We start from the raw sequence: 27334 nt of genomic DNA, 5'->3' as shown, positions 1-27334 counted from the left end.
CTCATTACCATGAACAAAAGACTGAAACGGCTTTGACCTGAGTACCCCATTGTAAACAGGGGACAAAGCGTGTCTCAGTTTCAACTGTTTCAACTGTTTCACATACAGTACCTCCTTCACCCCTCTCTTGAACCATTTCTTCTCTCTGGCTAAGATTTTAACTTCCTTGTCCTCAAACGTGTGGTTAGTGTTAACCAGAGCAAGAATTTTAGCTGAGGAAGCTTCTGCGATTTGAAGCGAAACGTCCTCGCGTCAAGCAATCCAGTCCAGTCGAAGATTCAAGCTTCTGGAAACCACCTGGACAACTTCATGAGCCTTCACAGAAACAATGTTGACTTTTGCTTAAAGTGGCATTTATATTTCTGTGTCCTCGGGTTTCTGTGATTAGGAGATGACTGAGAAGAGCCAATGGAATTATAAGGTTGCTGGATAGTGGTGTTTGGAGATGGTGAAGAATGAAGCTCCAAGTCTTTTGGGTTCTCATGCTTTCTGTGTTGCTGTATGATTGTGATGCCAACGGGTCACCTAAGGTGACGACTCCATTTCTTTGGTACTCAGCCTCTTCTGAGCATCCTTGGGTACCACTGGAATGAGTCTGTGTCAAATGGGCGGTTAATTAGGGACACTCAGCTGTGAATTTTTGGTCATGTGGTGTGTTTTCCGGGGCATAATCCAGCATGAAGGAACCTTAGGATTGAGGACTCCCTCTTAGTGGCTGGAGAAGACCAGGTATTTCACCTGCCCCCGGCAGATAGATGGTTGCCTTGGATAGGTGGAGATAGATCATTGTCTAGTCTCGGTGGTTCCGTGATGTGGTGGATGTGGCAATGCGTTGCACCAATGCTGGTATCCAGATCTGCATATTGGTAACCAAATTTCTATCCCACTGAATAACCTGCTCTGCAATTTCCGTTTTCGTTTCATCATTACACCATCACCTGCAGCTGAACTGTTGATATGAGGCAGGATACATTTCAAACTGCCTTAATTCTTTATGCATTAGATGAAACAAAGTGCTGGGATGAGGTGCCACAGACAGGTAGCACTGACCAGGAATTGAAACCAGGTCTGCATATTGCTAGCCCAACTCTGTATTCTGCTGAGCTTCCTGCTCTCTGCATAATGAGACATGCCACCCCCCACCCTGCCCCGCCCCAACAAAAATTGCATATGCGGCTCTGTCTTCCACCTGTCTGTCCACCTGTGTCTGTGTGCTTCTGTAGATGTTATTCTGTTCTGAGGAACTGCTGTTCTTTTAGTCCTAATTTTTGTGTCAAATTATTTGCAAGATGCACATTTTTGTCAGTTGTAATGGAACAGTTTATCACAAATTCAGATGTTACCATGGTAATGTCCAACACAATATTGCTCAGCCACCACTCAGATCTCAGTAACCCTGAGACTAAGCCTCGGTCCCACCGAATAATGAAGGCTGAAGAAGGAGCCACGCATGGGTGTGGGGTGATTATTCGAAGAATGACCCATGTTTTGATCTATCACGTATCCACTATGAAGGTGCCTCTCTGTACCCTGCATGTGCTGCGTAGCAGCCTCTAGTGAGCCATGACCGACCTGTCATTACAGCCTCGAATGGCTCGCATCAGCCACACTAACCCACATAGTGCCATGATAGCGCCATGATAACACCATGTTGGCACATGTTTAGGCATGAGTTTGGTCCAAACCTTCAGCCCTCCCACACCTGATCCCTTCAAAGTGTGGGTTTTCAATTCACAGATTCACAGCAGCATTTAAAGATGTCCCTGTTTTTTTAAACGCAGTCCAAAAATAGACACTCCAGCACAGTTCCGCAGTTGTGCACTGTGCGCCAGGCTGCTGTCCACCTGTAATGCACCAGACCAGCTAGACCCGAACCACAGGTTCCTGGAGAGCCACCTCTGTCTCCTCGCTGGCTCCGCAGCTCTCTGGCTTTTCTTCTGCGGCTATAAACACACAAAACTTTATGTTTGTCCCTTTATTTCTGCAAAATCGCTCTTTTGCGCGCGCGCTGCTGTTGTCTTTTCATGGACAGCCGCCTCTGTGCTCTTTCTAAGTGGCTTCCTTTCCATCCATGGCTTGCTGGCTTTATTTTTTCGCTGGCTTTAAACACAATCATTTTTACAACGTGAATCCACTTTTAACTTTGTGTTCGTCCATTTATTTCTGCAAAAGCGCTCTTTTGCACGCGGTGCCGTTCTGCATATAGAATGAGGTGGCCGTTTTATTATATACACCTGTGGATCATTTTATATATATATATATATATATATATATATATATATATATATATATATATATATATATATATATATATATATATATATACGAGTATATATATATTTCTTTATTTCTTCCGCAGCTTACAAGTCACCATGATACAACTTTTAACTTTGTGTTATGTCTTCAAAATCGCTCTTTTGCGTGCGCGCTGCTGTTGTCCTTTCATGGACAGCCACCTCTGTGCTCTTTCTAAGTGGCTTCCTTTCTTGCTGGCTTTAATTTTTCCCTGGCTTTAAACACAGTCATTTTTACAACGTGATTCCACTTTTGACTTTGTGTTCATCTTTTTATTTCTGCAAAAGCTCTCTTTTGCGCACGGTGCCGTTCTGCATATAGAATGAGGTGGCCGTTTTATTATATACACCTGTGGATCATTTTATATATATTTATCTTTATTTCTTCCGCAGCTTACAAGTTACCATGATACAACTTTTAACTTTGTGTTATGTCTTCAAAATCGGTCTTTTGCGCGCTCTCCACCTGTGTTGCCGCACAGCTCCTGCTCTTAGCTGCTCCACTGGAGTTATTATCTTCCATGGCTTTAAACACACATCCACTTTCACGTAGTCACCCAAATTTTAACTTTGTGTTCGTCCAATATTGACTGAAATATCACTCTTTTGTGAGCTGGCGTTCTGCCTATATGCTCGTTTGAAGCATGATGATGAGTCTCTGCCTCAGTGCGCATACACAGCGGAGCTCATGTGATCCATTAATTCCAGAAGTGATTAGAGGTGTTTTCAACATCCAAGGTTTGACAGAAAATGATTAATCCGCTACAAAATAATTATTTTATATAGAGTCCAGCGCACAGAGCAGGTGGAATTATGTGCGCAAGAGAGCCGCTCCAAAAATAGCCTCTCAGGTCTTGCCTCAGTGTGCACACAGCGGAGGTCATGTGATCCATTAACAAGATATTAAATCAACATACTTTTACATACAACATACATCAACATACAGACATACTTTTACAGCTAGGAACTGTTTTATCAAGCTATAAAAAACATTAAAAATAATTACCTTAAGCTGGTCAAAATATATTCCACATGGAGCAGGAAAGAGAGGGAAAAAAAATGCGTCCAGATGAAACAGTCCTCTGATTTTAGAAGTGATTAGAGGTGTTTTCAGCATCCAAGGTTTGGCAGAAAATGATTAATCCACTACAAAATAATTATTTTATATAGAGTCCAGCGCACAGAGCAGGTGGAATTGTGTGCGCAAGAGGAGAGCTGTTCCAAAAATAGCCTCTCAGGTCCTGCGAAGGTGCCAGGCGCACGGATAATGGACTTTTTGCAGACTCGTAAGCACCACGCAAATGCCTCTAAGCTGTCGCAGTAACTCGAACACAAACTGCGCCACGCTGTTGTTGCTAAATTTTGAACATCTTGAAATTAGCTCCACGCTCAGAGAGGAGCCTCGTTAACTGAAGATAATGCCTCTAAGAGCCACTCTGAGCCGCTATACTGCCACGTTAGCTCACGAAACAAAAAAAAACAGGGTGCGTGGCTCCTTCATCCTTCATTATTCGGTGGGACCGCTGCTAAACTGACAGATCTTGGACTTGAATTAGTCAATTACCCCGAGGTTCTATTTGCATCAGTTAGCCAACACAGCCAACACAATGGCTGCCTTGCAGAAAGAAGTTAGAAATTCAGTATTATATATTGAGTTTAATGGCTTCCATAAGAAGACAACTGTATAAAAGATAAATTTAACAGTCTGTAAAGAATGCTGATTGCCTGTCTTTCATCTTATGGGGATATAATACAAAAGAGGAGTGGTTTTGTGTGTTGGGCAAAATTTGACACCAAACGCGGCCACTTCCATTGTTAACTGCAGTGATATGTTCACACACGTATTTGAGATTAGCTTTTACTGTTTCTTACTTTTAGTAGAACTGTTCACAGTGAACGTGCATGCCTATGACCAAGAGTAACTTGGACCTTTTTGGTTGAAAGACACACAGCTGCTGATTGTAATTTTAGATGCTTTGAGCAGCACAGACTAAATTCCATTGTATTGGGAACTTGGCTGAAATTTCAGCAGTGCATATCTCAGAACCTTGGCAGATAAAGTAGAAAATACCTGCATTGGCCCTGTATCAGCTGGGGAAAGTGGGAGAGTGTGTGTCTTTTGTTTTTTGTTTTTTGTTTTTTTTGATGATCTGATTTAAAACAAAGAGAAGGACTGCAACAGCTACAGGGCTATTGTTCTCCGTGATGGACATTGTACTTGCAAGGGTGCTTGGTGCTCAGTGGCCAGAGCCGTCTGATGTGACATATGACATACATTAAGTCAAGCATTAACCACATTCTTGCACTGCGAGGAGTTAGTGAGTGCAACTATACTCAACAAAAATATAAACGCAACACTTTTGGTTTTGCTCCCATTTTGTATGAGATGAACTCAAAGATCTAAAACTTTCCACATACACAATATCACCATTTCCCTCAAATATTGTTCACAAACCAGTCTAAATCTGTGATAGTGAGCACTTCTCCTTTGCTGAGATAATCCATCCCACCTCACAGGTGTGCCATATCAAGATGCTGATTAGACACCATGATTAGTGCACAGGTGTGCCTTAGACTGCCCACAATAAAAGGCCACTCTGAAAGGTGCAGTTTTGTTTTATTGGGGGGGATACAAGTCAGTATCTGGTGTGACCACCATTTGCCTCATGTAGTGCAACACATCTCCTTCGCATCATCCGTGAAGAGAACACCTCTCCAATGTGCCAAATGCCAGCGAATGTGAGCATTTGCCCACTCAAGTCGGTTACGACGACGAACTGGAGCCAGGTCGAGACCCCGATGAGGACGACGAGCATGCAGATGAGCTTCCCTGAGACGGCTTCTGACAGTTTGTTCAGAAATTCTTTGGTTATGCAAACCGATTGTTCCAGCAGCTGTCTGAGTGGCTGGTCTCAGACGATCTTGGAGGTGAACATGCTGGATGTGGAGGTCCTGGGCTGGTGTGGTTACACGTGGTCTGCGATTGTGAGGCTGGTTGGATGTACTGCCAAATTCTCTGAAACGCCTTTGGAGACGGCTTATGGTAGAGAAATGAACATTCAATACACGAGCAACAGCTCTGGTTGACATTCCTGCTGTCAGCATGCCAATTGCACACTCCCTCAAATCTTGCGACATCTGTGGCATTGTGCTGTGTGATAAAACTGCACCTTTCAGAGTGGCCTTTTATTGTGGGCAGTCTAAGGCACACCTGTGCACTAATCATGGTGTCTAATCAGCATCTTGGTATGGCACACCTGTGAGGTGGGATGGATTATCTCAGCAAAGGAGAAGTGCTCACTATCACAGATTCAGCCTGGTTTGTGAACAATATTTGAGGGAAATGGTGATATTGTGTATGTGGAAAAAGTTTTAGATCTTTGAGTTCATCTCATACAAAATGGGAGCAAAACCAAAAGTGTTGCGTTTATATTTTTGTTGAGTATATTGTCAGTGTTTGGTTTGGTTGTTTGGGTCTCCTTGTTGGGTGGTCTGAGAATGGGGATAATCACCACTGAGTTTCTGGACGTCATAGCCATATTATATACACAGATACCACAAGTGCTGTCTAGACTAGAGGCAGAGTGTTTGATTCTTCTCACTGAATTCTGGCATTTGTCATGGATGTTTGTTTGGTTGCATTGATTGAGTTATGGCAAAGGTGGAGTCCTATATTGAGACTAAGGGCCCTGTCCCACTGGGGAGAAGATCAATTGCGCATGAATTGAGTACACAAATTACAGGCGTTTGTTGTCGTCCGCAACAAAAATGGCCAAAAATGACAAATATCCCAGTATGAATTACGGATATATTAATAATATATAGTGAATATATGATGAACAGTCATGGTTATACGAGGTGTGTTAGAAAAGTATCTGACCTTTTTATTTTTTGCAAAAACCTGATGGATTTGAATGACGTGTGCTTGCATCAGCCAACCTTGAACCTTTGTGCGCACGCGTGAACTTTTTCACGCATGTCGATTGCGTCACTTGCTGGTAAGCAGCCTTTGTGTGAGGACGGGTGTAGTGCGCTTGGCGGATTTTTATTGCAAGGAAAAAGACGGAACGACTGGAGCAGCGCCTCATCAAATTTTTCCAGAAACTAGGCGTCAGCCAGGTGGAAACCATTCGGATGATTCAGATGGCTTTCGGTGGCTTTTCAGTCGTGTGACTATCCGAGAAATTGTGGAAGAGGTGGGCATGTCACAGCATGTCCTGTGAGACTTCAACACGGAGGTGCTTTTGCTCCGCCATCAGCAGCAGCATGAATTTCACCGCCACTCTTTTCATGGCCAAATCTTCTGTCACAGTGAAATGTGCTGAAAAAGTGCTCATGTCCACCTCTTTCGCAATTTCTTGGATAGTCACACAACGGTCCCGCATCGCCACAGCGTACACTTTGGAAATGATCTAGTCATTTCAGCTTGTTGATGGCTGACCGGAGCATGGCTCGCTCTCCACCGTTGTGTATATGTCTTTAAAACGGTTGTACCGCTCCTTAATCTGTGTGATGCCCATAGGATCATCACCGAAAGCTGTCTGAATCTTCCGAATGGTTTCCACCTGGCTGTCGCCCAGTTTCTGGCAAAATTTGATGCTGTAGCGCTGCTCCAGTCGTTCCGTCATTTTCCTTGCAATGAAAATCCGCCGAGAGCACAACACACGTCCTCACACAAAGGCTGCTTACCAGCAAATGATGCAATCAACAGGCGTGAAAAAATTCACGCATGCGCATGAAGGTTCAAGGTTTGCTCATGCAAGCACACGTGATTCAAATCCATCAGGTTTTTGCAAAAAATAAAAAGGTCCAATACTTTTCTAACGGACCTCGTATAATGCATGTAGTGAGGAAAATGATTCGACACATTGATATTATCACGGCAGTATTACGGGTGTATTATGAATGCTTCACGCACGTGTTGCGCATGCATGGCATCTGCATTGCAGTCATAAAATAAGCACACTTGCTCCTTTCGGCATTACTATTCACACCAACAATACAGGCTCTGGAGCATTTGCTGGACTTGGACAAGTTGATCACAGAGTTAATGTTCATTTTGTCATGCGAGGGTTAACTGTTCATGAGTTTGGTGAGCAGGAGGGGGGAAGCCGCTCGGGTGTGAGACAGTGTTTTTTTTTTTTTTTTTTTTTTTTTTTTTTTTGAGAGTGTCACAGAAAACAGACTTCAGCATGAGTTGTGGCTAAACAGCAACTCTTTCTTTTGTTGGTGTTAAATAAGAGTCCTGGATTGCAGCAGCTGTTACGTCTTTGTGGATTTACACAGCCGGACCGGCACTGACTGGCACGTATGTCGCTTTCTGCCACATATAGTACTTTGGGTTTATGTGACGTGTTTGTTATGCATTACAGATTGTCCACAAATCAGCTGCAAAGCGGTTGTAATAAAAACGCTTTATTCGTGGCCAATTTGTATGCATTCGCTACAACATATTTTAGTTTGTGATGTGGACATGATGGGCACGCAATATATCTGTTTTACACACTGTCCCGGTCCGCTGCCAAGCTGCAAATCTCCATCAGTTGCAGCTATCATTGGTTAACGGCAGATATACAGCGCATAGAGTGAGTATGTATTGTGTATGAATTGAGTATGTATGGAGTATGTAAGGCGGATGTCATCCGCATCCAGATTTTTGTGCAGCTCAAAAATCCTGGCTGCGGACATGTGTGCCTCTGTGGATGACCACGGACATGTTCGGATGATGGCTGACTCATACAGGAATGTTACACGGATATTGCGGATGTTTGGCGATATGGGCCAATTTTGTGCGCAATCCATACACAAATCCTCCTAAACGCCAGTGGGACAGGGCCCTAAGATCCAGGTTTTCAATGATTTCATAGAATCAGCTGTCAGAAGTGTATCTGTATGCAGTGAAAATGTGGGACATGTGAAGACACTTACTTACGTGACATTCATTTTTCTGGGAGCTCAGCCTGTGAGGCCAGTAGATGTCTGGGAAGAGCTTATGGATTCATGAGGTCGGTGGATCAAGACATTTGGCAATAATTTTGCAGGAGATCGTAGGTCCAACTCTTCAGGGTTCTCATGCTTCCAGACTTACTTGCAGTTCTTGTTTCAGTTGAGATTATAATAATTGAATAATTATCTTGAGTATTTTTAAATATCCAAATCCTCTTATTTCAGCTTGTGAACCCTGACGTCTAGGGGTATTTTCTATATTTCTACCATACTTTCAGTAATTACCATTATATGGTACTTTTGTTAGTACAGGTGAAGCCCGTTAACTTGCGCATGCATAAGTCACGATTTGGCTTTACTCGCCGCCGATTTGTGGACCCCGAAAGTTTTGACGACTGTATGTTTTTGGTCTACTTCATTAACTCGCAGTTTCAGATAACTCGCAGTCCGATTTTGTGGACCCCAACTCGCACGAGTTAAAGGGGCTCACCTGTATAATGCCCATATATTGCATGTCAAAATGTTCACAACACTCTCAGCTTTCACAATATGTGCATGTTTTGAAAATTCTTCCACTTTGTCCTCTTTATTGTACAAACTGTTCTGGATATTAGAAATGTGTTCAACAAAATATTGGCTCACAAAAGTAGTTACTTTTTTTTTATATCACTGTAAATAAATGTAAATTAAAATCGCTCAGTATTTCCAGTTTGATGATTTCTGTCGTCATTCTATCTATAAATATCCCTCACAAAAAGAAGCCCATTTGTTCTGTTGGTGGTGGTGGGGGTTACATCCTGGAAAAAGAAAATAGCCCATCCATATGTTTTTAATGACAGTATGCTTTGTATGTTGGAGTAAATGAAAAGTGAAATGTGTTTTCAGACTGACAGGAGTTTTTTTTTTTTTGCATTGATGAGGATTCAGTGGCAGCACAGATTTGTCTGATTACTGAACAGAGTGACTGTGCCCTCTGAATGAAAGAGAGAGAGAGACACAGAGAGATACAGATTCTTTATTGTCATTGTAACGTGTACAACGAAAGGTAAGGTGCAAGCCTTTCAGTGCAAATATGAACCTGAGTAAACCACACACACACTTGAAAGGTCTGGAGAAGAAAAGAAAAATAAACATTAAATTTAACTGAAAGAAAGAGGTAAGTCCAGAGCGCAAATTAAAAACAAACAAGCAAAAAAATTATAAGAACATAGTAGCAAAAAAGAAATTGTATCTAAAAAAAGAGAAAAGTATGTATAGAACTAAGGATTATTTCAGTGGTTGGGGTTTAGGGTTGTCTGTAAGGCAAAGGTCATTGACTACGTTTACATGCAGCCAATAACCCTTTCATAACCGGAATATTAGCAATAACCCGGTTGCGCACGGCCATGTAAACACCCGCAAAAACCTGAATATGCTCATATTCCAGTTTTTAAAAACCCGAAAATGAACCCTGGGTTACTCCTTTTCTAACCCAAATATCAGGTCATGTAAACGTGCATTGGGATAGTCCCATTGAAAAGAACATTATTTTGTGTTCTGCGCATGTCCTATCCACAAGGAATCTTGGTCTTTTGAGTACGGCAACTATTTGTATGTGGCGCGCGCAGCTCACTGGACACCACAGAAGCAGAGATAAACGGCGTATTGTGTTCTGCGTCCTTATCAGGTGGGCCGGTCGCGGCTCCGGTCACCGCGATTGCTCTGCCTCCGATGCGCTTACTGAGTCTGCGGGCTCGGTAAATGCCGCAGCGGGCCACTCACACCACCCCCCTCTCTGCTGTGTGGAGCTACGCCAACTGTGGCAACAGGTCCAGAGACTACACTCGCTGTTTTGATGCGGAGGCAGCCCACAAGGATAGATTTCTTGCGGAAAAAATCCACAGCGCCGCAGGGTCTCGGTATACCACAGCCACACAGCTCCGTGGCCATGACTTGGATTCTTTGCGGGTCCCGCATCCGTACCCCCGGAGGCAGTGAGCGAAGGGAGAGCATGCGCATCGTGTTCTGCGTGTGTCTATTTATAGTCTTCTCGCCCAGAAGAAAAAAGAGAGTGTTTACACAGGAGAGAAAAGTGAGAACATGTTAATGCCTGTTTGAGAAAAATGTATAAAGTGTGTAGTGAGGGGTTTTACACGAAACAGGATTACACGAAGCAGGATTTGCATGAACACCAGACCAAATCAAGCACCGGTGGAAGACGTGCGTCGCTGTTTAGATGGGGATATTCCAAATGATACCAATGACCATGTATACAGGAGTAACTCTGTCTGCTTAAGCATGTAAACGGGTTATTCCTAATAGAGGATGACATTTTTCGGGAATTCCCGTGGGTCATGTGATTCCTGCGGGATTCCCGCGGGATGGGAGTCAAAATTTGATCAATCCCGTGATTGGGATGGGATGGGAATAAAAATGAACGGGACTGGGCAGGAGCTGGAATGCCAAAAATAGATGATGATTTTCATCTATTTAAAACAACCAAAATGCGTTCACTCCGGGTGCGATCAGACGCTACAAATTCGCGGGGGTCGCGTGGCGATGGACGCGCCTCCTTCGCCCGGTGTGTCGATCTGCTTTTGCTGTGAAAATTCGCCCCGGTGCATCATCAAATAGGAGGAGCTTCCATTCCGCTCGCCAGCTCCGGTTGTCAGTCAAGTTAACATGACGGACCTTGATCACACGGAGCGAGTTGTTGTGGAGAGCTCCCAATACAGAGAGTATCATTATTTGCTGCAGGAGCTGTGTCTGGATGACGGCTGCTTTCACCGGTCCTTCCACCTCTGCAGGACCCAGTTTGAGGACCTCCTGTCCCGTTCACGCGCGCACATGTAAACAATTAAAAAAAAAGAAACTCTGCTGCCTGCTGTGGTACTGTAGCTTGCTCTTCCCCCCAAAACTCTGTCATAATTGTGTTTAGAAACCAGTCACCATTTGTTTTATTATACATCTCAATCAATCAATCAATTTTTTTTTTATATAGCGCCAAATCACAACAAACAGTTGCCCCAAGGCGCTTTATATTGTAAGGCAAGGCCATACAATAATTATGTAAAACCCCAACGGTCAAAACGACCCCCTGTGAGCAAGCACTTGGCTACAGTGGGAAGGAAAAACTCCCTTTTAACAGGAAGAAACCTCCAGCAGAACCAGGCTCAGAGAGGGGCAGTCTTCTGCTGGGACTGGTTGGGCTGAGGGAGAGAACCAGGAAAAAGACATGCTGTGGAGGGGAGCAGAGATCAATCACTAATGATTAAATGCAGAGTGGTGCATACAGAGCAAAAAGAGAAAGAAACAGTGCATCATGGGAACCCCCCAGCAGTCTACGTCTATAGCAGCATAACTAAGGGATGGTTCAGGGTCACCTGATCCAGCCCTAACTATAAGCTTTAGCAAAAAGGAAAGTTTTAAGCCTAATCTTAAAAGTAGAGAGGGTGTCTGTCTCCCTGATCTGAATTGGGAGCTGGTTCCACAGGAGAGGAGCCTGAAAGCTGAAGGCTCTGCCTCCCATTCTACTCTTACAAACCCTAGGAACTACAAGTAAGCCTGCAGTCTGAGAGCGAAGCGCTCTATTGGGGTGATATGGTACTACGAGGTCCCTAAGATAAGATGGGACCTGATTATTCAAAACCTTATAAGTAAGAAGAAGAATTTAAATTCTATTCTAGAATTAACAGGAAGCCAATGAAGAGAGGCCAATATGGGTGAGATATGCTCTCTCCTTCTAGTCCCCGTCAGTACTCTAGCTGCAGCATTTTGAATTAACTGAAGGCTTTTTAGGGAACTTTTAGGACAACCTGATAATAATGAATTACAATAGTCCAGCCTAGAGGAAATAAATGCATTAATTAGTTTTTCAGCATCACTCTGAGACAAGACGTTTCTGATTTTAAAGATATTACGTAAATGCAAAAAAGCAGTCCTACATATTTGTTTAATATGCGCTTTGAATGACATATCCTGATCAAAAATGACTCCAAGATTTCTCACAGTATTACTAGAGGTCAGGGTAATGCCATCCAGAGTAAGGATCTGGTTAGACACCATGTTTCTAAGATTTGTGGGGCCAAGTACAATAACTTCAGTTTTATCTGAGTTTAAAAGCAGGAAATTAGAGGTCATCCATGTCTTTATGTCTGTAAGACAATCCTGCAGTTTAGCTAATTGGTGTGTGTCCTCTGGCTTCATGGATAGATAAAGCTGGGTATCATCTGCGTAACAATGAAAATTTAAGCAATACCGTCTAATAATACTGCCTAAGGGAAGCATGTATAAAGTGAATAAAATTGGTCCTAGCACAGAACCTTGTGGAACTCCATAATTAACTTTAGTCTGTGAAGAAGATTCCCCATTTACATGAACAAATTGTAATCTATTAGACAAATATGATTCAAACCACCGCAGCGCAGTGCCTTTAATACCTATGGCATGCTCTAATCTCTAATAAAATTTTATGGTCAACAGTATCAAAAGCAGCACTGAGGTCTAACAGAACAAGCACAGAGATGAGTCCACTGTCCGAGGCCATAAGAAGATCATTTGTAACCTTCACTAATGCTGTTTCTGTACTATGATGAATTCTAAAACCTGACTGAAACTCTTCAAATAGACCATTCCTCTGCAGATGATCAGTTAGCTGTTTTACAACTACCCTTTCAAGAAGGGTAGAAGACGATTCGCTCGCGTGCGCACGTAAAAAAAAAAAACTCCGCTGCTTGCTGCTCCTCGCTCTTTCCCAAAAAGCTGTCATAATTGTGTTTAGAAACTAGTCACCATTTGTTTTATTATACATCTGTGTAGTTAATTAATAAAATATTCTCCACAGACGATTCGATCGCGCGCGCACATGGAAAAAAACAAACTCCGCTGCTTGCTGCTCCTCGCTCTTTCCCAAAAAACTCTGTCATAATTGTGTTTAGAAACCAGTCACCATTTGTTTTATTATACATCTGTGTAGTTAATAAGTAAAATAATCTCCATGGATGATTTGCTTGCGCGCGCACGTAAAATAAAAATAAAAAGAAACTCCGCTCCAGCTGCTGGTGCTGCTGCTCACTCCAAAAACTCTGTCATAATTGTGAAATAAAGGACAAAAGAGACATAAGTCCTGCTCACAGGCTGCTACCAGATACAGGACATGTTCAGATCTTCAGTCAAACTCCAGACATCTCCACGTCACTACATATTCAGTCCCTGATTGATCATCACGGCGCGAGACATACGGGAGTGGGATGGGAGTGGTACTGATTTTGAGTGGGCGCGGGGTGGGATTGGGAGTCATCTTTACAGGAGTAGGACGGGATGGGATTTTTTTTTTTTACTCCAGTCCAGGATTGGGACAGGATGGGATTTTTTTTCTGGGAGCGGGATGGGACGGGAGTGAAAATCCACTCCCGTGTCATGCTCTAATTCCTAATGATTCAGAAACCGGAATATTGACTTTAACCTGAATATTAACGACATGTAAACGTAGTCATTGAGAAAAGTTACTGAAACTAGAGGTGACACTGTAGTTTCATGAAGTGGTTGAATGACGTTTCTGTGATGTTCTGTCACTGATTTATTAATAGACACGAGTTGGACGTACCAACGTGTCCATAGACCTCAGAGTGTTGCATGTAAATATTTTCTGTTTTTGTTTTTTAAACTCTGACAATAAATGCTGTATCTTTGGTTTACATACAAAACAAGACATTTGTTGGCATAGTGGGCGATTTTAACATCCACACAGATGCTGAGAATGACAGCCTCAACACTGCATTTAATCTATTATTAGACTCTATTGGCTTTGCTCAAAAAGTAAATGAGTCCACCCACCACTTTAATCATATCTTAGATCTTGTTCTGACTTATGGTATGGAAATAGAAGACTTAACAGTATTCCCTGAAAACTCCCTTCTGTCTGATCATTTCTTAATAACATTTACATTTACTCTGATGGACTACCCAGCAGTGGGGAATAAGTTTCATTACACTAGAAGTCTTTCAGAAAGCGCTGTAACTAGGTTTAAGGATATGATTCCTTCTTTATGTTCTCTAATGCCATATACCAACACAGTGCAGAGTAGCTACCTAAACTCTGTAAGGGAGATAGAGTATCTCGTCAATAGTTTTACATCCTCATTGAAGACAACTTTGGATGCTGTAGCTCCTCTGAAAAAGAGAGCTTTAAATCAGAAGTGTCTGACTCCATGGTATAACTCACAAACTCGTAGCTTAAAGCAGATAACCCTTAAGTTGGAGAGGAAATGGCGTCTCACTAATTTAGAAGATCTTCACTTAGCCTGGAAAAAGAGTCTGTTGCTCTATAAAAAAGCCCTCCGTAAAGCTAGGACATCTTTCTACTCATCACTAATTGAAGAAAATAAGAACAACCCCAGGTTTCTTTTCAGCACTGTAGCCAGGCTGACAAAGAGTCAGAGCTCTATTGAGCTGAGTATTCCATTAACTTTAACTAGTAATGATTTCATGACTTTCTTTGCTAACAAAATTTTAACTATTAGAGAAAAAATTACTCATAACCATCCCAAAGACGTATCGTTATCTTTGGCTGCTTTCAGTGATGCCGGTATTTGGTTAGACTCTTTCTCTCCGATTGTTCTGTCTGAGTTATTTTCATTAGTTACTTCATCCAAACCATCAACATGTTTGTTAGACCCCATTCCTACCAGGCTGCTCAAGGAAGCCCTACCATTATTTAATGCTTCGATCTTAAATATGATCAATCTATCTTTGTTAGTTGGCTATGTACCACAGGCTTTTAAGGTGGCAGTAATTAAACCATTACTTAAAAAGCCATCACTTGACCCAGCTATCTTAGCTAATTATAGGCCAATCTCCAACCTTCCTTTTCTCTCAAAAATTCTTGAAAGGGTAGTTGTAAAACAGCTAACTGATCATCTGCAGAGGAATGGTCTATTTGAAGAGTTTCAGTCAGGTTTTAGAATTCATCATAGTACAGAAACAGCATTAGTAAAGGTTACAAATGATCTTCTTATGGCCTCGGACAGTGGACTCATCTCTGTGCTTGTTCTGTTAGACCTCAGTGCTGCTTTTGATACTGTTGACCATAAAATTTTATTACAGAGATTAGAGCATGCCATAGGTATTAAAGGCACTGCGCTGCGGTGGTTTGAATCATATCTGTCTAATAGATTACAATTTGTTCATGTAAATGGGGAATCTTCTTCACAGACTAATGTTAATTATGGAGTTCCACAAGGTTCTGTGCTAGGACCAATTTTATTCACTTTATACATGCTTCCCTTAGGCAGTATTATTAGACGGTATTGCTTAAATTTTCATTGTTACGCAGATGATACCCAGCTTTATCTATCCATTAAGCCAGAGGACACACACCAATTAGCTAAACTGCAGGATTGTCTTACAGACATAAAGACATGGATGACCTCTAATTTCCTGCTTTTAAACTCAGATAAAACTGAAGTTATTGTACTTGGCCCCACAAATCTTAGAAACATGGTGTCTAACCAGATCCTTACTCTGGATGGCATTACCCTGACCTCTAGTAATACTGTGAGAAATCTTGGAGTCATTTTTGATCAGGATATGTCATTCAAAGCGCATATTAAACAAATATGTAGGACTGCTTTTTTGCATTTACGCAATATCTCTAAAATCAGAAAGGTCTTGTCTCAGAGTGATGCTGAAAAACTAATTCATGCATTTATTTCCTCTAGGCTGGACTATTGTAATTCATTATTATCAGGTTGTCCTAAAAGTTCCCTAAAAAGCCTTCAGTTAATTCAAAATGCTGCAGCTAGAGTACTGACGGGGACTAGAAGGAGAGAGCATATCTCACCCATATTGGCCTCTCTTCACTGGCTTCCTGTTAATTCTAGAATAGAATTTAAAATTATTCTTCTTACTTATAAGGTTTTGAATAATCAGGTCCCATCTTATCTTAGGGACCTCGTAGTACCATATCACCCCAATAGAGCCCTTCGCTCTCAGACTGCAGGCTTACTTGTAGTTCCTAGGGTTTGTAAGAGTAGAATGGGAGGCAGAGCCTTCAGCTTTCAGGCTCCTCTCCTGTGGAACCAGCTCCCAATTCAGATCAGGGAGACAGACACCCTCTCTACTTTTAAGATTAGGCTTAAAACTTTCCTTTTTGCTAAAGCTTATAGTTAGGGCTGGATCAGGTGACCCTGAACCATCCCTTAGTTATGCTGCTATAGACGTAGACTGCTGGGGGGTTCCCATGATGCACTGTTTCTTTCTCTTTTTGCTCTGTATGCACCACTCTGCATTTAATCATTAGTGATCGATCTCTGCTCCCCTCCACAGCATGTCTTTTTCCTGGTTCTCTCCCTCAGCCCCAACCAGTCCCAGCAGAGGACTGCCCCTCCCTGAGCCTCGTTCTGCTGGAGGTTTCTTCCTGTTAAAAGGGAGTTTTTCCTTCCCACTGTGGCCAAGTGCTTGCTCACAGGGGGTCGTTTTGACCGTTGGGGTTTTACATAATTATTGTATGGCCTTGCCTTACAATATAAAGCGCCTTGGGGCAACTGTTTGTTGTGATTTGGCGCTATATAAAAAAAAAATTGATTGATTGATTGATTTGAGGCAACATCATCTTGAGCTTTGTGAAGTGCTAATTGATATTTTCCGCTGTTTTTACCTGAAGCCAACATATGGCCATCGGGTATTGTGAAGACTTTGCGTCCATCCGTCTGTGTACAGCATAAGTACAGTTCTGTCACTACCACAGTCTTCAGATTCGCAAGAAACATTCTTGAGACACAGACCTTAGACAAATTCAAAGATGGCGACCCTTGATGTATTTTAAGGGGTATTTAAGAGGTTTAAAAAGTCGCGTTCTGTTATCTGATCCGTTTTGTGCTTGAGTGACGCGGTTCACAGCCATTTAGAGTAGAGCTGCACTGTGATGTCAGTTGCTGGTTTCTTAAAAATCGCTTCATTTTGTGTGTTTATTAGGGATGTGAATTGTTCAACGACTCACGATTCAATTCGATTCCAATTTTTGGGGTGACGATTCGATTCAGAATCAATTTTCGATTCAAGGAGCTCTGAGAAATAGTTATATTACTTAAAAGTGTTTATGTTTAAGGAAATGCAGCTTTACAAGGTTAATCAAATGATTCTAGATGTAAATTTACTTATCTGCTTTGCTCGTTCGGAGTTGGCCGGCAGTTTAGCGAAACGCTGGTCAATAGTCGGCAGATACCGCTGCTCCCCTCTTTTAGCTCCGGGTTATGGCGTAGCATGTGGGCTTGCGGATTTGAAGTGTTTCTGAAGTACTTGACTTTCATTTTACAGATTTTGCACACTGCATAAGTCATGTCAAGCTCCTTACGCAGCAAATAATAAAATCCAAAATGCGCCCAAACATTTGGCTTCAGCAAAGACGGTGCTGGCTGAACTAGCTCTTTGTCCACCATGCTAAGCTGCAGCTCACGAATGTTTGAAGCATGCCGGACCCTCCCCTCGCAGGGTTTCTAGTATATTATCAATCAATCAATCAATCAATCAATTTTTTTATATAGCGCCAAATCACAACAAACAGTTGCCCCAAGGCGCTTTATATTGTAAGGCAAGGCCATACAATAATTATGTAAAACCCCAACGGTCAAAACGACCCCCTGTGAGCAAGCACTTGGCTACAGTGGGAAGGAAAAACTCCCTTTTAACAGGAAGAAACCTCCAGCAGAACCAGGCTCAGGGAGGGGCAGTCTTCTGCTGGGACTGGTTGGGGCTGAGGGAGAGAACCAGGAAAAAGACATGCTGTGGAGGGGAGCAGAGATCGATCACTAATGATTAAATGCAGAGTGGTGCATACAGAGCAAAAAGAGAAAGAAACAGTGCATCATGGGAACCCCCCAGCAGTCTACGTCTATAGCAGCATAACTAAGGGATGGTTCAGGGTCACCTGATCCAGCCCTAACTATAAGCTTTAGCAAAAAGGAAAGTTTTTAAGCCTAATCTTAAAAGTAGAGAGGGTGTCTGTCTCCCTGATCTGAATTGGGAGCTGGTTCCACAGGAGAGGAGCCTGAAAGCTGAAGGCTCTGCCTCCCATTGTACTCTTACAAACCCTAGGAACTACAAGTAAGCCTGCAGTCTGAGAGCGAAGCGCTCTATTGGGGTGATATGGTACTACGAGGTCCCTAAGATAAGATGGGACCTGATTATTCAAAAACCTTATAAGTAAGAAGAAGAATTTTAAATTCTATTCTAGAATTAACAGGAAGCCAATGAAGAGAGGCCAATATGGGTGAGATATGCTCTCTCCTTCTAGTCCCCGTCAGTACTCTAGCTGCAGCATTTTGAATTAACTGAAGGCTTTTTAGGGAACTTTTAGGACAACCTGAAAATAATGAATTACAATAGTCCAGCCTAGAGGAAATAAATGCATGAATTAGTTTTTTCAGCATCACTCTGAGACAAGACCTTTCTGATTTTAGAGATATTGCGTAAATGCAAAAAAGCAGTCCTACATATTTGTTTAATATGCGCTTTGAATGACATATCCTGATCAAAAATGACTCCAAAATTTCTCACAGTATTACTAGAGGTCAGGGTAATGCCATCCAGAGTAAGGATCTGGTTTAGACACCATGTTTCTAAGATTTGTGGGGCCAAGTACAATAACTTCAGTTTTATCTGAGTTTAAAAGCAGGAAATTAGAGGTCATCCATGTCTTTATGTCTGTAAGACAATCCTGCAGTTTAGCTAATTGGTGTGTGTCCTCTGGCTTCATGGATAGATAAAGCTGGGTATCATCTGCGTAACAATGAAAATTTAAGCAATACCGTCTAATAATACTGCCTTAAGGGAAGCATGTATAAAGTGAATAAAATTGGTCCTAGCACAGAACCTTGTGGAACTCCATAATTAACTTTAGTCTGTGAAGAAGATTCCCCATTTACATGAACAAATTGTAATCTATTAGACAAATATGATTCAAACCACCGCAGCGCAGTGCCTTTAATACCTATGGCATGCTCTAATCTCTGTAATAAAATTTTATGGTCAACAGTATCAAAAGCAGCACTGAGGTCTAACAGAACAAGCACAGAGATGAGTCCACTGTCCGAGGCCATAAGAAGATCATTTGTAACCTTCACTAATGCTGTTTCTGTACCATGATGAATTCTAAAACCTGACTGAAACTCTTCAAATAGACCATTCCACTGCAGATGATCAGTTAGCTGTTTTACAACTACCCTTTCAAGAATTTTTGAGAGAAAAGGAAGGTTGGAGATTGGCCTATAATTAGCTAAGATAGCTGGGTCAAGTGATGGCTTTTTAAGTAATGGTTTAATTACTGCCACCTTAAAAGCCTGTGGTACATAGCCAACTAACAAAGATAGATTGATCATATTTAAGATCGAAGCATTAAATAATGGTAGGGCTTCCTTGAGCAGCCTGGTAGGAATGGGGTCTAATAAACATGTTGATGGTTTGGATGAAGTAACTAATGAAAATAACTCAGACAGAACAATCGGAGAGAAAGAGTCTAACCAAATACCGGCATCACTGAAAGCAGCCAAAGATAACGATATGTCTTTGGGATGGTTATGAGTAATTTTTTCTCTAATAGTTAAAATTTTGTTAGCAAAGAAAGTCATGAAGTCATTACTAGTTAAAGTTAATGGAATACTCAGCTCAATAGAGCTCTGACTCTTTGTCAGCCTGGCTACAGTGCTGAAAAGAAACCTGGGGTTGTTCTTATTTTCTTCAATTAGTGATGAGTAGAAAGATGTCCTAGCTTTACGGAGGGCTTTTTTATAGAGCAACAGACTCTTTTTCCAGGCTAAGTGAAGATCTTCTAAATTAGTGAGACGCCATTTCCTCTCCAATTTACGGGTTATCTGCTTTAAGCTACGAGTTTGTGAGTTATACCACGGAGTCAGACACTTCTGATTTAAAGGTCTCTTTTTCAGAGGAGCTACAGCATCCAAAGTTGTCTTCAATGAGGATGTAAAACTATTGACGAGATACTCTATCTCCCTTACAGAGTTTAGGTAGCTACTCTGCACTGTGTTGGTATATGGCATTAGAGAACATAAAGAAGGAATCATATCCTTAAACCTAGTTACAGCGCTTTCTGAAAGACTTCTAGTGTAATGAAACTTATTCCCCACTGCTGGGTAGTCCATCAGAGTAAATGTAAATGTTATTAAGAAATGATCAGACAGAAGGGAGTTTTCAGGGAATACTGTTAAGTCTTCTATTTCCATACCATAAGTCAGAACAAGATCTAAGATATGATTAAAGTGGTGGGTGGACTCATTTACTTTTTGAGCAAAGCCAATAGAGTCTAATAATAGATTAAATGCAGTGTTGAGGATGTCATTCTCAGCATCTGTGTATTATGTAAATGCAAGCGAGAAATAAACCCTTCCAAAACTGAAACCGCTGTTCTTGTAACCTGATAACACCTCTGATGTCATTTACAAGAGATTTTGTGGATGTTAGCTTGCATGCTAACTTTCGCTAACTCAGAGCTAACTTTGTCTTAATATTAATACGTGCAAATGCACAGAGAGTGATCTACAAATATTCCTTGATTTGCACAACATGAACAAATGATGATTTGATTTTAACATGTACAGATTGTACGAAAGACAATAGGATCATAATAATTAACTAAACTGCAAATTCTAAATAACACAATGCTCATACGGCAAAGGGTATTTTAGCATTGTTATATTCTTACATTGTATGGACCAAACAACTAATTGATTAAACAAACAAGAAAATGTTATATTAATTGAAAGTAAAAATAATTGTTACTTGCAGCCCCAGATGAGACCTGGACTTGACTTGGTCTCTCTGGAGAATCCTTTGGTACCTCTGTAGTGAATTTGTGTTACATGACTGCTGACTTGAGAGAACCAGATGAGAAGCTCCTCTTGCATTGTGGAGGACGGTCAGGTACGACACTACGGTTATGTTGCCTGCTTCGCTGAACACGATCCAGTGTGCAGGGGACTCAGTGTTGAGGACTCCAACATCTGGAAAAGGTCACAGAGCACCCAGAATCCACCTGGCTACTGCATAGAGGTGCCAGCATTTTGGAAACGGGGATGGACGAGGTGCCTGCCTGGGTGGGATGTGACCCAGGGCAGCTCCGGTGCTTTCTCCCAGACGTGACCTGAAAAATCTGCTTCTCGCAGTGTTTGAGCAAGGTGTTCATACCAAAACGTAGATCATTTTCAGAAGCTGGAGGGGAATAATGTCAGGACAGTGTGGGAGCCGACTTCTTCTGTCTGCCATCAACTGTTGTCGACGCCGTGCGAGCCTGTAGTTTGCACCCGCTTTCAGCCACGCCCACATATTTACACTCCTTTTATTGCCTTGTGAGATTTTGGTCGTGTGTGTGTGTTCTGCTAATGTGAAATCAGGTTCCTGTTTTGATCATGAGTTTGACACTTAACCCACTTTTCTCTTTTGTTGAAGTTTGAGCTGCACAATGCTGTTTCTTTTTGATTTTTATAAAAAACATTTTAATATAATATTTAATGTCCGGCTGCTGCTGTGATGACATTTTGCCTGTGCACTCTTGCAGCGTTTTCGTTTTGATGTGGGAAGTGCTGTTATGTAATTCACTTTTCGAGGATGAATCCTCGCTCTCCTCTTCTCTTTTTCTTGTTTCACATCCTCCTCTACAGCTCCACCGTTTCCCTGCACTCGTTCTGCACCTTTTTGTTAATCTTCTTTTACTTTTTTCCACAGTTCACTGAACCTGTCTGTGCTTGCTGCTTGATGTATGAGCCAAATTTATGATTTACAGTTCAGGAATTCTGTAAAAAAGCTGAAAACGAAAGGGAAATCCTGAATAAATTAGTTGAGAAACATAAGTGTACCTACAAAAGTTAACCTTCTAATATTTATAAGCATTTTTCATCTTTAATGCACATTTTTTACACTCTCTTGTAATTTACATGAAAATCAGTGAGGTTGCAAATATTTCATTAGTGAGGTTTTACATCCTTCTGTCATTTATAAAGAACATTTATGAAGAAGTGGTGTGCACCAACGAAATTGGAAGAGGTTATGTTTTTGCCCCTGTTTCTTTGTTTCTCTGTTTTCTGAAATTTTTACTGAAGATTCATATCCTGATAGGCAAAAACTGATTCAGTTTTCAAGGTCATGGGTCAAAGTCATGAAAAATCTTAGAAATTTGGAAAAATCCCTATTCTTTAACATTGAATGAATTTGAGAGTGGTATGTAGGATGATATCCTATATCAACTGACAAAGTTTTATCCAAATCTGATCCAGATTACAGATTTTGTGGCCTTTTAAATTTAACATTAAAAACATCCATTTCATGTATAATTTACATTATATCTTAATCAAACATGCCCCTAACATGCTCATATTTGAACGTGAGGTTTAGGCTGACACTCACTGTTGACTGAAAAAGTTTGATCCTGCTCTGATCCGGATTGTGGATCGGATTTCAATTTAATACTGAAAACCCCATTTGGTGTACGTTTTACATTATATCTCAATCAAAAGTGCCTCATTCACTCTCATATTTTCTGTTATGGATTTAGCTACACCACCAAAATTGGATGGAGGTTCCAATTTTATGCCTGTTTGCTTATCCAGTTATCAGTGGGAAACCAAGTGTCAAAAAGCAATGACAAATTGTGCATAGCAGAGATAACCAATGTTTTGTGAAAATTATCTGAAAAAAGAATTCAGAAAATGAAAAAGTTAAAACAAAAAACGAACAAACCTGACAACACCACAAAAAAAAACTTTGATTCAAGCGCATAAACATACATCCTACTGATCACATCTAATTTAACTTATGAAAACAGGAGTTTGACCTTGAACATTTTTTCCAAGGTAAAAATTTGTGGAATTGGAAACTAGTGTTGGCGGAGGTTTGCGCTCTGAGTGCGGTGCTCTAGTATTTAGTGTGAAGGTTGTAACTTTATGAAGTAGGAAAAAAATCACCTTATCAACACTGAGGGATTGGCTGGGAGTAGCGTGCTGTGGGGGCGGGGTTTCCTGAGGGCGCAGGTCATCTCCAGCTGTGACACAGTCTTCACTAATATATTAAGACTTGACTATTAAGAGATAAGAATATTGACAAATTAAAGTTTTTCCCCTCCCCCTTTAATTTGTAAACTTTCTGCATGTCAATGTGGAAGCAGTAACCTTGTGTTGCCACTAGAGGTCACCAGTGCATTAGGTTGGATTTTTGATTGTGCACGGTTGAAGTCAAGAATAAACACTGCAGTAGAATAAATAAGGACCATATCTTTTCATCTGGTTTTATTTGGAGTTTTTTTTGTGTGTTTTATTTTATTGTTATTATTATTTTGATAATTTCAATGCCCTGTCATGTTATGTGTTAGATTTGGTTTGGTTATTTTTAAATCCTGCAGTCAGAGAGCACATTGGTTATATGCCTTTTGCTTTCATGAAGGTTTGCATTTGCAATGTCATTTGATCACTGGAGTTAAAATTTTATTGTGGTGCAGAATTGAGTCATGAAAAAAAATCCACTTTTTCATTATATTGATTTTTGTCTCCATGTGTCCACTGAACTGGTTATTCATCTACCGTGGTTCTACCTTAATCTCTACTTTTCTTCTTCCAGACATCCAAGAGTACTATGAGGTGACACTTCTAGCAGACAGCCAATGTTCTGTAGATCACACAAATGATGGAAAGGGTCTCCCTACCTCCTGTGATCTGCCAGGAGAACTCTCAGCCCAGCCAAAGATCTCCTCTGGCATTGCTGCAGCGGAAGCTTCTGGAGGAATTACCCCAACCCACTCTGAAGCCTCCAAACGCAAATCGGTCAAATCTCCTGCCCCTCCTGTACCATCTGGAGCCCTCACAACCCACTCAGACACGCCTCAGTCACAACTAGCCAAGGCTAAGTACTGTGCTCCACTTCCCCCCATGCAGGGTGGGAACTCCAAGCCTTCATCTCCCTCTGCTGCCACATCAACCGGGCTTACCGCAAATGGTGGTGAAATCCTTATGGGCTCCTTGTCTGCAAAAGCACCTCCTGGTCTATTACTGAATAGACCAAAACCACAAGTTGTCACCCCCATGTCTGGTGCTGTTCCAGGAAGCTCCACCGCTACTGTGACAACAAGTAATCCTGCCTCTCCTGATCCCAATCTTGGGACTGTCTCAGCCCTGGTCTCCAGCACTGTCCAAGGTCTTGTTTTGCCAACCATGACTGGTCCGGACAAAATCACCTACACCATTAATGCTGCTAACCAAAGTCCAGATTTGAACAACGTCACAGATGCAACCATCACTTCTATGGCTGTCACACCGAGCAAGGACCATGTCACCGGCAAAGTAACATCCAACCTGAGTCCAGTGAGCCCCAAAGTCACCCCTAGTCTTAGCACAAAAATCATCTATAGTCCAAGTTCGATTAGCCCCAAAGTCATTATGAGTCCGACTAGCCCCAAAGTCATCTCTAGCCCGAGTGCAACTAGCCCCAAAGTCATCTCTAGCCCGAGCCCAACAAGCCCCAAAGTCATCTCTAGCCCGAGCCCAACTAGCCCCAAAGGCATCTCTAGCCCGAGTCCGACTAGCCCCAAAGGCATTTTTATCCTGAGTCCGTCTAGCCCCAAAGTCATCTCTAGCCCGAGTCCGGGTAGCCCCAAAGTCATGTCCAGCTCAGGTCCAACTATTCCAAACCAGAAGAAATTTACCTTTGGGAGCCAGAGCTCCACCGTCACCCTGGAGACACCAACTAAAGTGCCCCGTCTGAGGTATAGCCAGTGATCTATGTTACGTCATCTCAATATGAAAAAAAGATAGTAATGTGGTTTGAGTGTGACACTTATGTAAATTCACTTTTACTTTACCTCTTTATTTCTGTCCATCAAGTCCGTTGAGTCTTGGACCACTAAAAATGGCCTCTTCTACACCAAGCCATGGTCCAGCCAGCTCCAAGTCACCAGTGTCTCCCAACAAGGTAAGACCTTGCTGGTTGTTGCTTTACATATAAATACGTACCCTCTGTGGGTTTTTTTTTATTCAAATTTCTCCGCACTTGCATTATGTGTTTTTATTCTGAGGCAAATATGTCTTTGTGTTTCACAACTTGCCTTCTCTTCAATCACATGATCAAAAAGCTGCTGGTGAATTATCCAAATGGACAGATTGTTCATGCAGACCTTCTGTTCAAACAGTGGCTTATTGCATTACGTAACGTGACGAGTGGAGTGGCTCGAGTTAAGTGAGGTTTTATTGTCCGGCAGTGCCAGTAGAATGATGGAAGTAGGCTCTCTCTTTGTACATCAAGAGTTGCATCCGGTGTCACACTTGCGTCACATCATTGTGTGAATCATTAGTAAAGAACAGTCAGACTTCTCCACCTCTTCCACGCTGAATCTAGTGAAATAGACATGAATGATGTGATGACACCAAAGTGATTGTGCTAAAATATAGAACAGTTTTTGTTGTTATTTGGGCAGGTGACAAATGCTTCCACCGCTCATATTTTTGCTTCAATCGGCTGCAGACAGTTCATAGGTCACTGCAAGCTGCTCATAGTGGTTTCCTTTTACACAATGTGGTCATCATGTGTGTATTTCTAAGATCAGAAAAATGGGCAGTTTGCTGCCAACTCTTGAATGTGCGTGTGTTTCCTTGACCAGCTGTAATCATAGGAGGCCATGGTCAACAATTGCGTTAATGTAGAAATTAAGATAAATCAATGTGTGGAGCCTCTGCAAGGAAAAGTGGGCAATGACCATAAAAAATTTTGAGATGTGTCTTTAGTTTCCTGCTGCACAGGGTGGCCATGGCTCATGTGGTGGCTGGCTGGCTTCCAGCCGAAGGGTCAGGAGATCAAATTCTGGCTGTTTCTGTTTGTAAGTTGGTGTCATTGACCAAGACACTAGTTCCCTAGTTGGTCCCAGTATTCAGGTCATCGTGGAAATTCCTGTAGTTGTTGAGTGGATGTGATTGTAAGTTGATTTGGGTAAAAATGTAAGCACTGAAGAGCAATGAAAATAAATATCTTGCATAACAAACTGCCCTTTACTTGTGCAACTGATTTGTTTTCAGTGAATGATCTCATCATTTCATAACAACATCATGTTTATGAGTTCATCATTTACTGATTCTTTCCTTCTCTGTGGTGTCTTTTTGCATTTTTGCTTTGGGCTGTAAACCTGAAAATGTTTTTTCCTTTATCTCTTAAAGTCTGTTTTCTGTTATCAGTGGGGCGTGGTGGATAAGTGGTTAGAGCACTAACCTTCTGTGCAGAGGGTCGCTGGTTCCAGCTGGAGCTGTTGATGCTCTGCTCTCCTGCTCACTTAGGTGGAAAAGTGGTTGTTGAGTGATTCCACTTAGGGGAGGTATGAGGTGGCGAGGAAAGGGACTGGTCACTCTACCTCTTCATGATGTGGTGTCAGTTTGAGTTTGAACATCGTGAGCTCAGTCGCTTATGCAACTTGTCAACTCCTTTCTTATCTCCAGCCTGATGTCCTCGATCAGCATCTTGACCATGGGTTCCTGAGGTCCCCCAGGCTTTGGTTTGGTTTCCCATGTGTTAATCATGGTGGGATCACTCTGCTGGCTAACTGTGTGTAGCAGTAACCTGTTAGCCTCAGCAGATGTGACCTGAACTTCTCTATTAGTGTTGGGAGATGTCCACAGAATTCCAAGTTGGCACCGTTTTCTTTCAGCCAACATCCATAACATTGCAGTCAACAAATTTTGAATCAGTAAGATACAGCAGTGGAAGGTGTAATCAATAACCCATGTATTAGTATATTTTACACATCAGCTGTATACTGGTATTATTTTATTTTCTAACATTACCATCATGTATGCAAAATTTCTGCAGAATAATTGATGCATTATTTATTTACGATGGAAACACAGTGTTAGTAAGCAAAAGCTGACGGGCTAAGTTATTGTTTGAGATACAGAATTAAAGCATAAACTTCTTCATGTGTCCACTGAAAAGATGAAAATATTGAATAAGCTAAATGTGCACATTTACCTCACTAAACGCAAATAAACTTAGCTGAACTGTCCTCTGTGCTGCTGCTCTCTCTATCCCACAAAGTGCAAACAATGAGTTATTCCCTTGGATGAAGGTTATTCCCTCTC

General features: G+C 41.7%; 1 protein-coding gene across 1 annotated transcript in view; it reads left to right on the top strand.

Annotated features, from left to right (window-relative positions):
• The window catches only part of LOC117518389 (discs large homolog 1-like protein), a 331339-nt gene that overhangs the window by 12942 nt on the left and 291063 nt on the right, over positions 1-27334 (top strand). Inside the window, exons 3-4 of the mRNA XM_034179498.1 lie at positions 23838-24978; positions 25097-25184. Coding sequence (XP_034035389.1) covers positions 23838-24978; positions 25097-25184 — 1229 coding nt within the window. The remainder of the gene's footprint in view (positions 1-23837; positions 24979-25096; positions 25185-27334) is intronic.

The sequence above is a fragment of the Thalassophryne amazonica genome, chromosome 10 (assembly GCF_902500255.1).
Source record: "Thalassophryne amazonica chromosome 10, fThaAma1.1, whole genome shotgun sequence".
Lineage (NCBI taxonomy): Eukaryota > Metazoa > Chordata > Actinopteri > Batrachoidiformes > Batrachoididae > Thalassophryne > Thalassophryne amazonica.
Note: the sequence above shows the minus strand (reverse complement) of the source record. Positions and strands in the feature narration are given on the sequence as shown.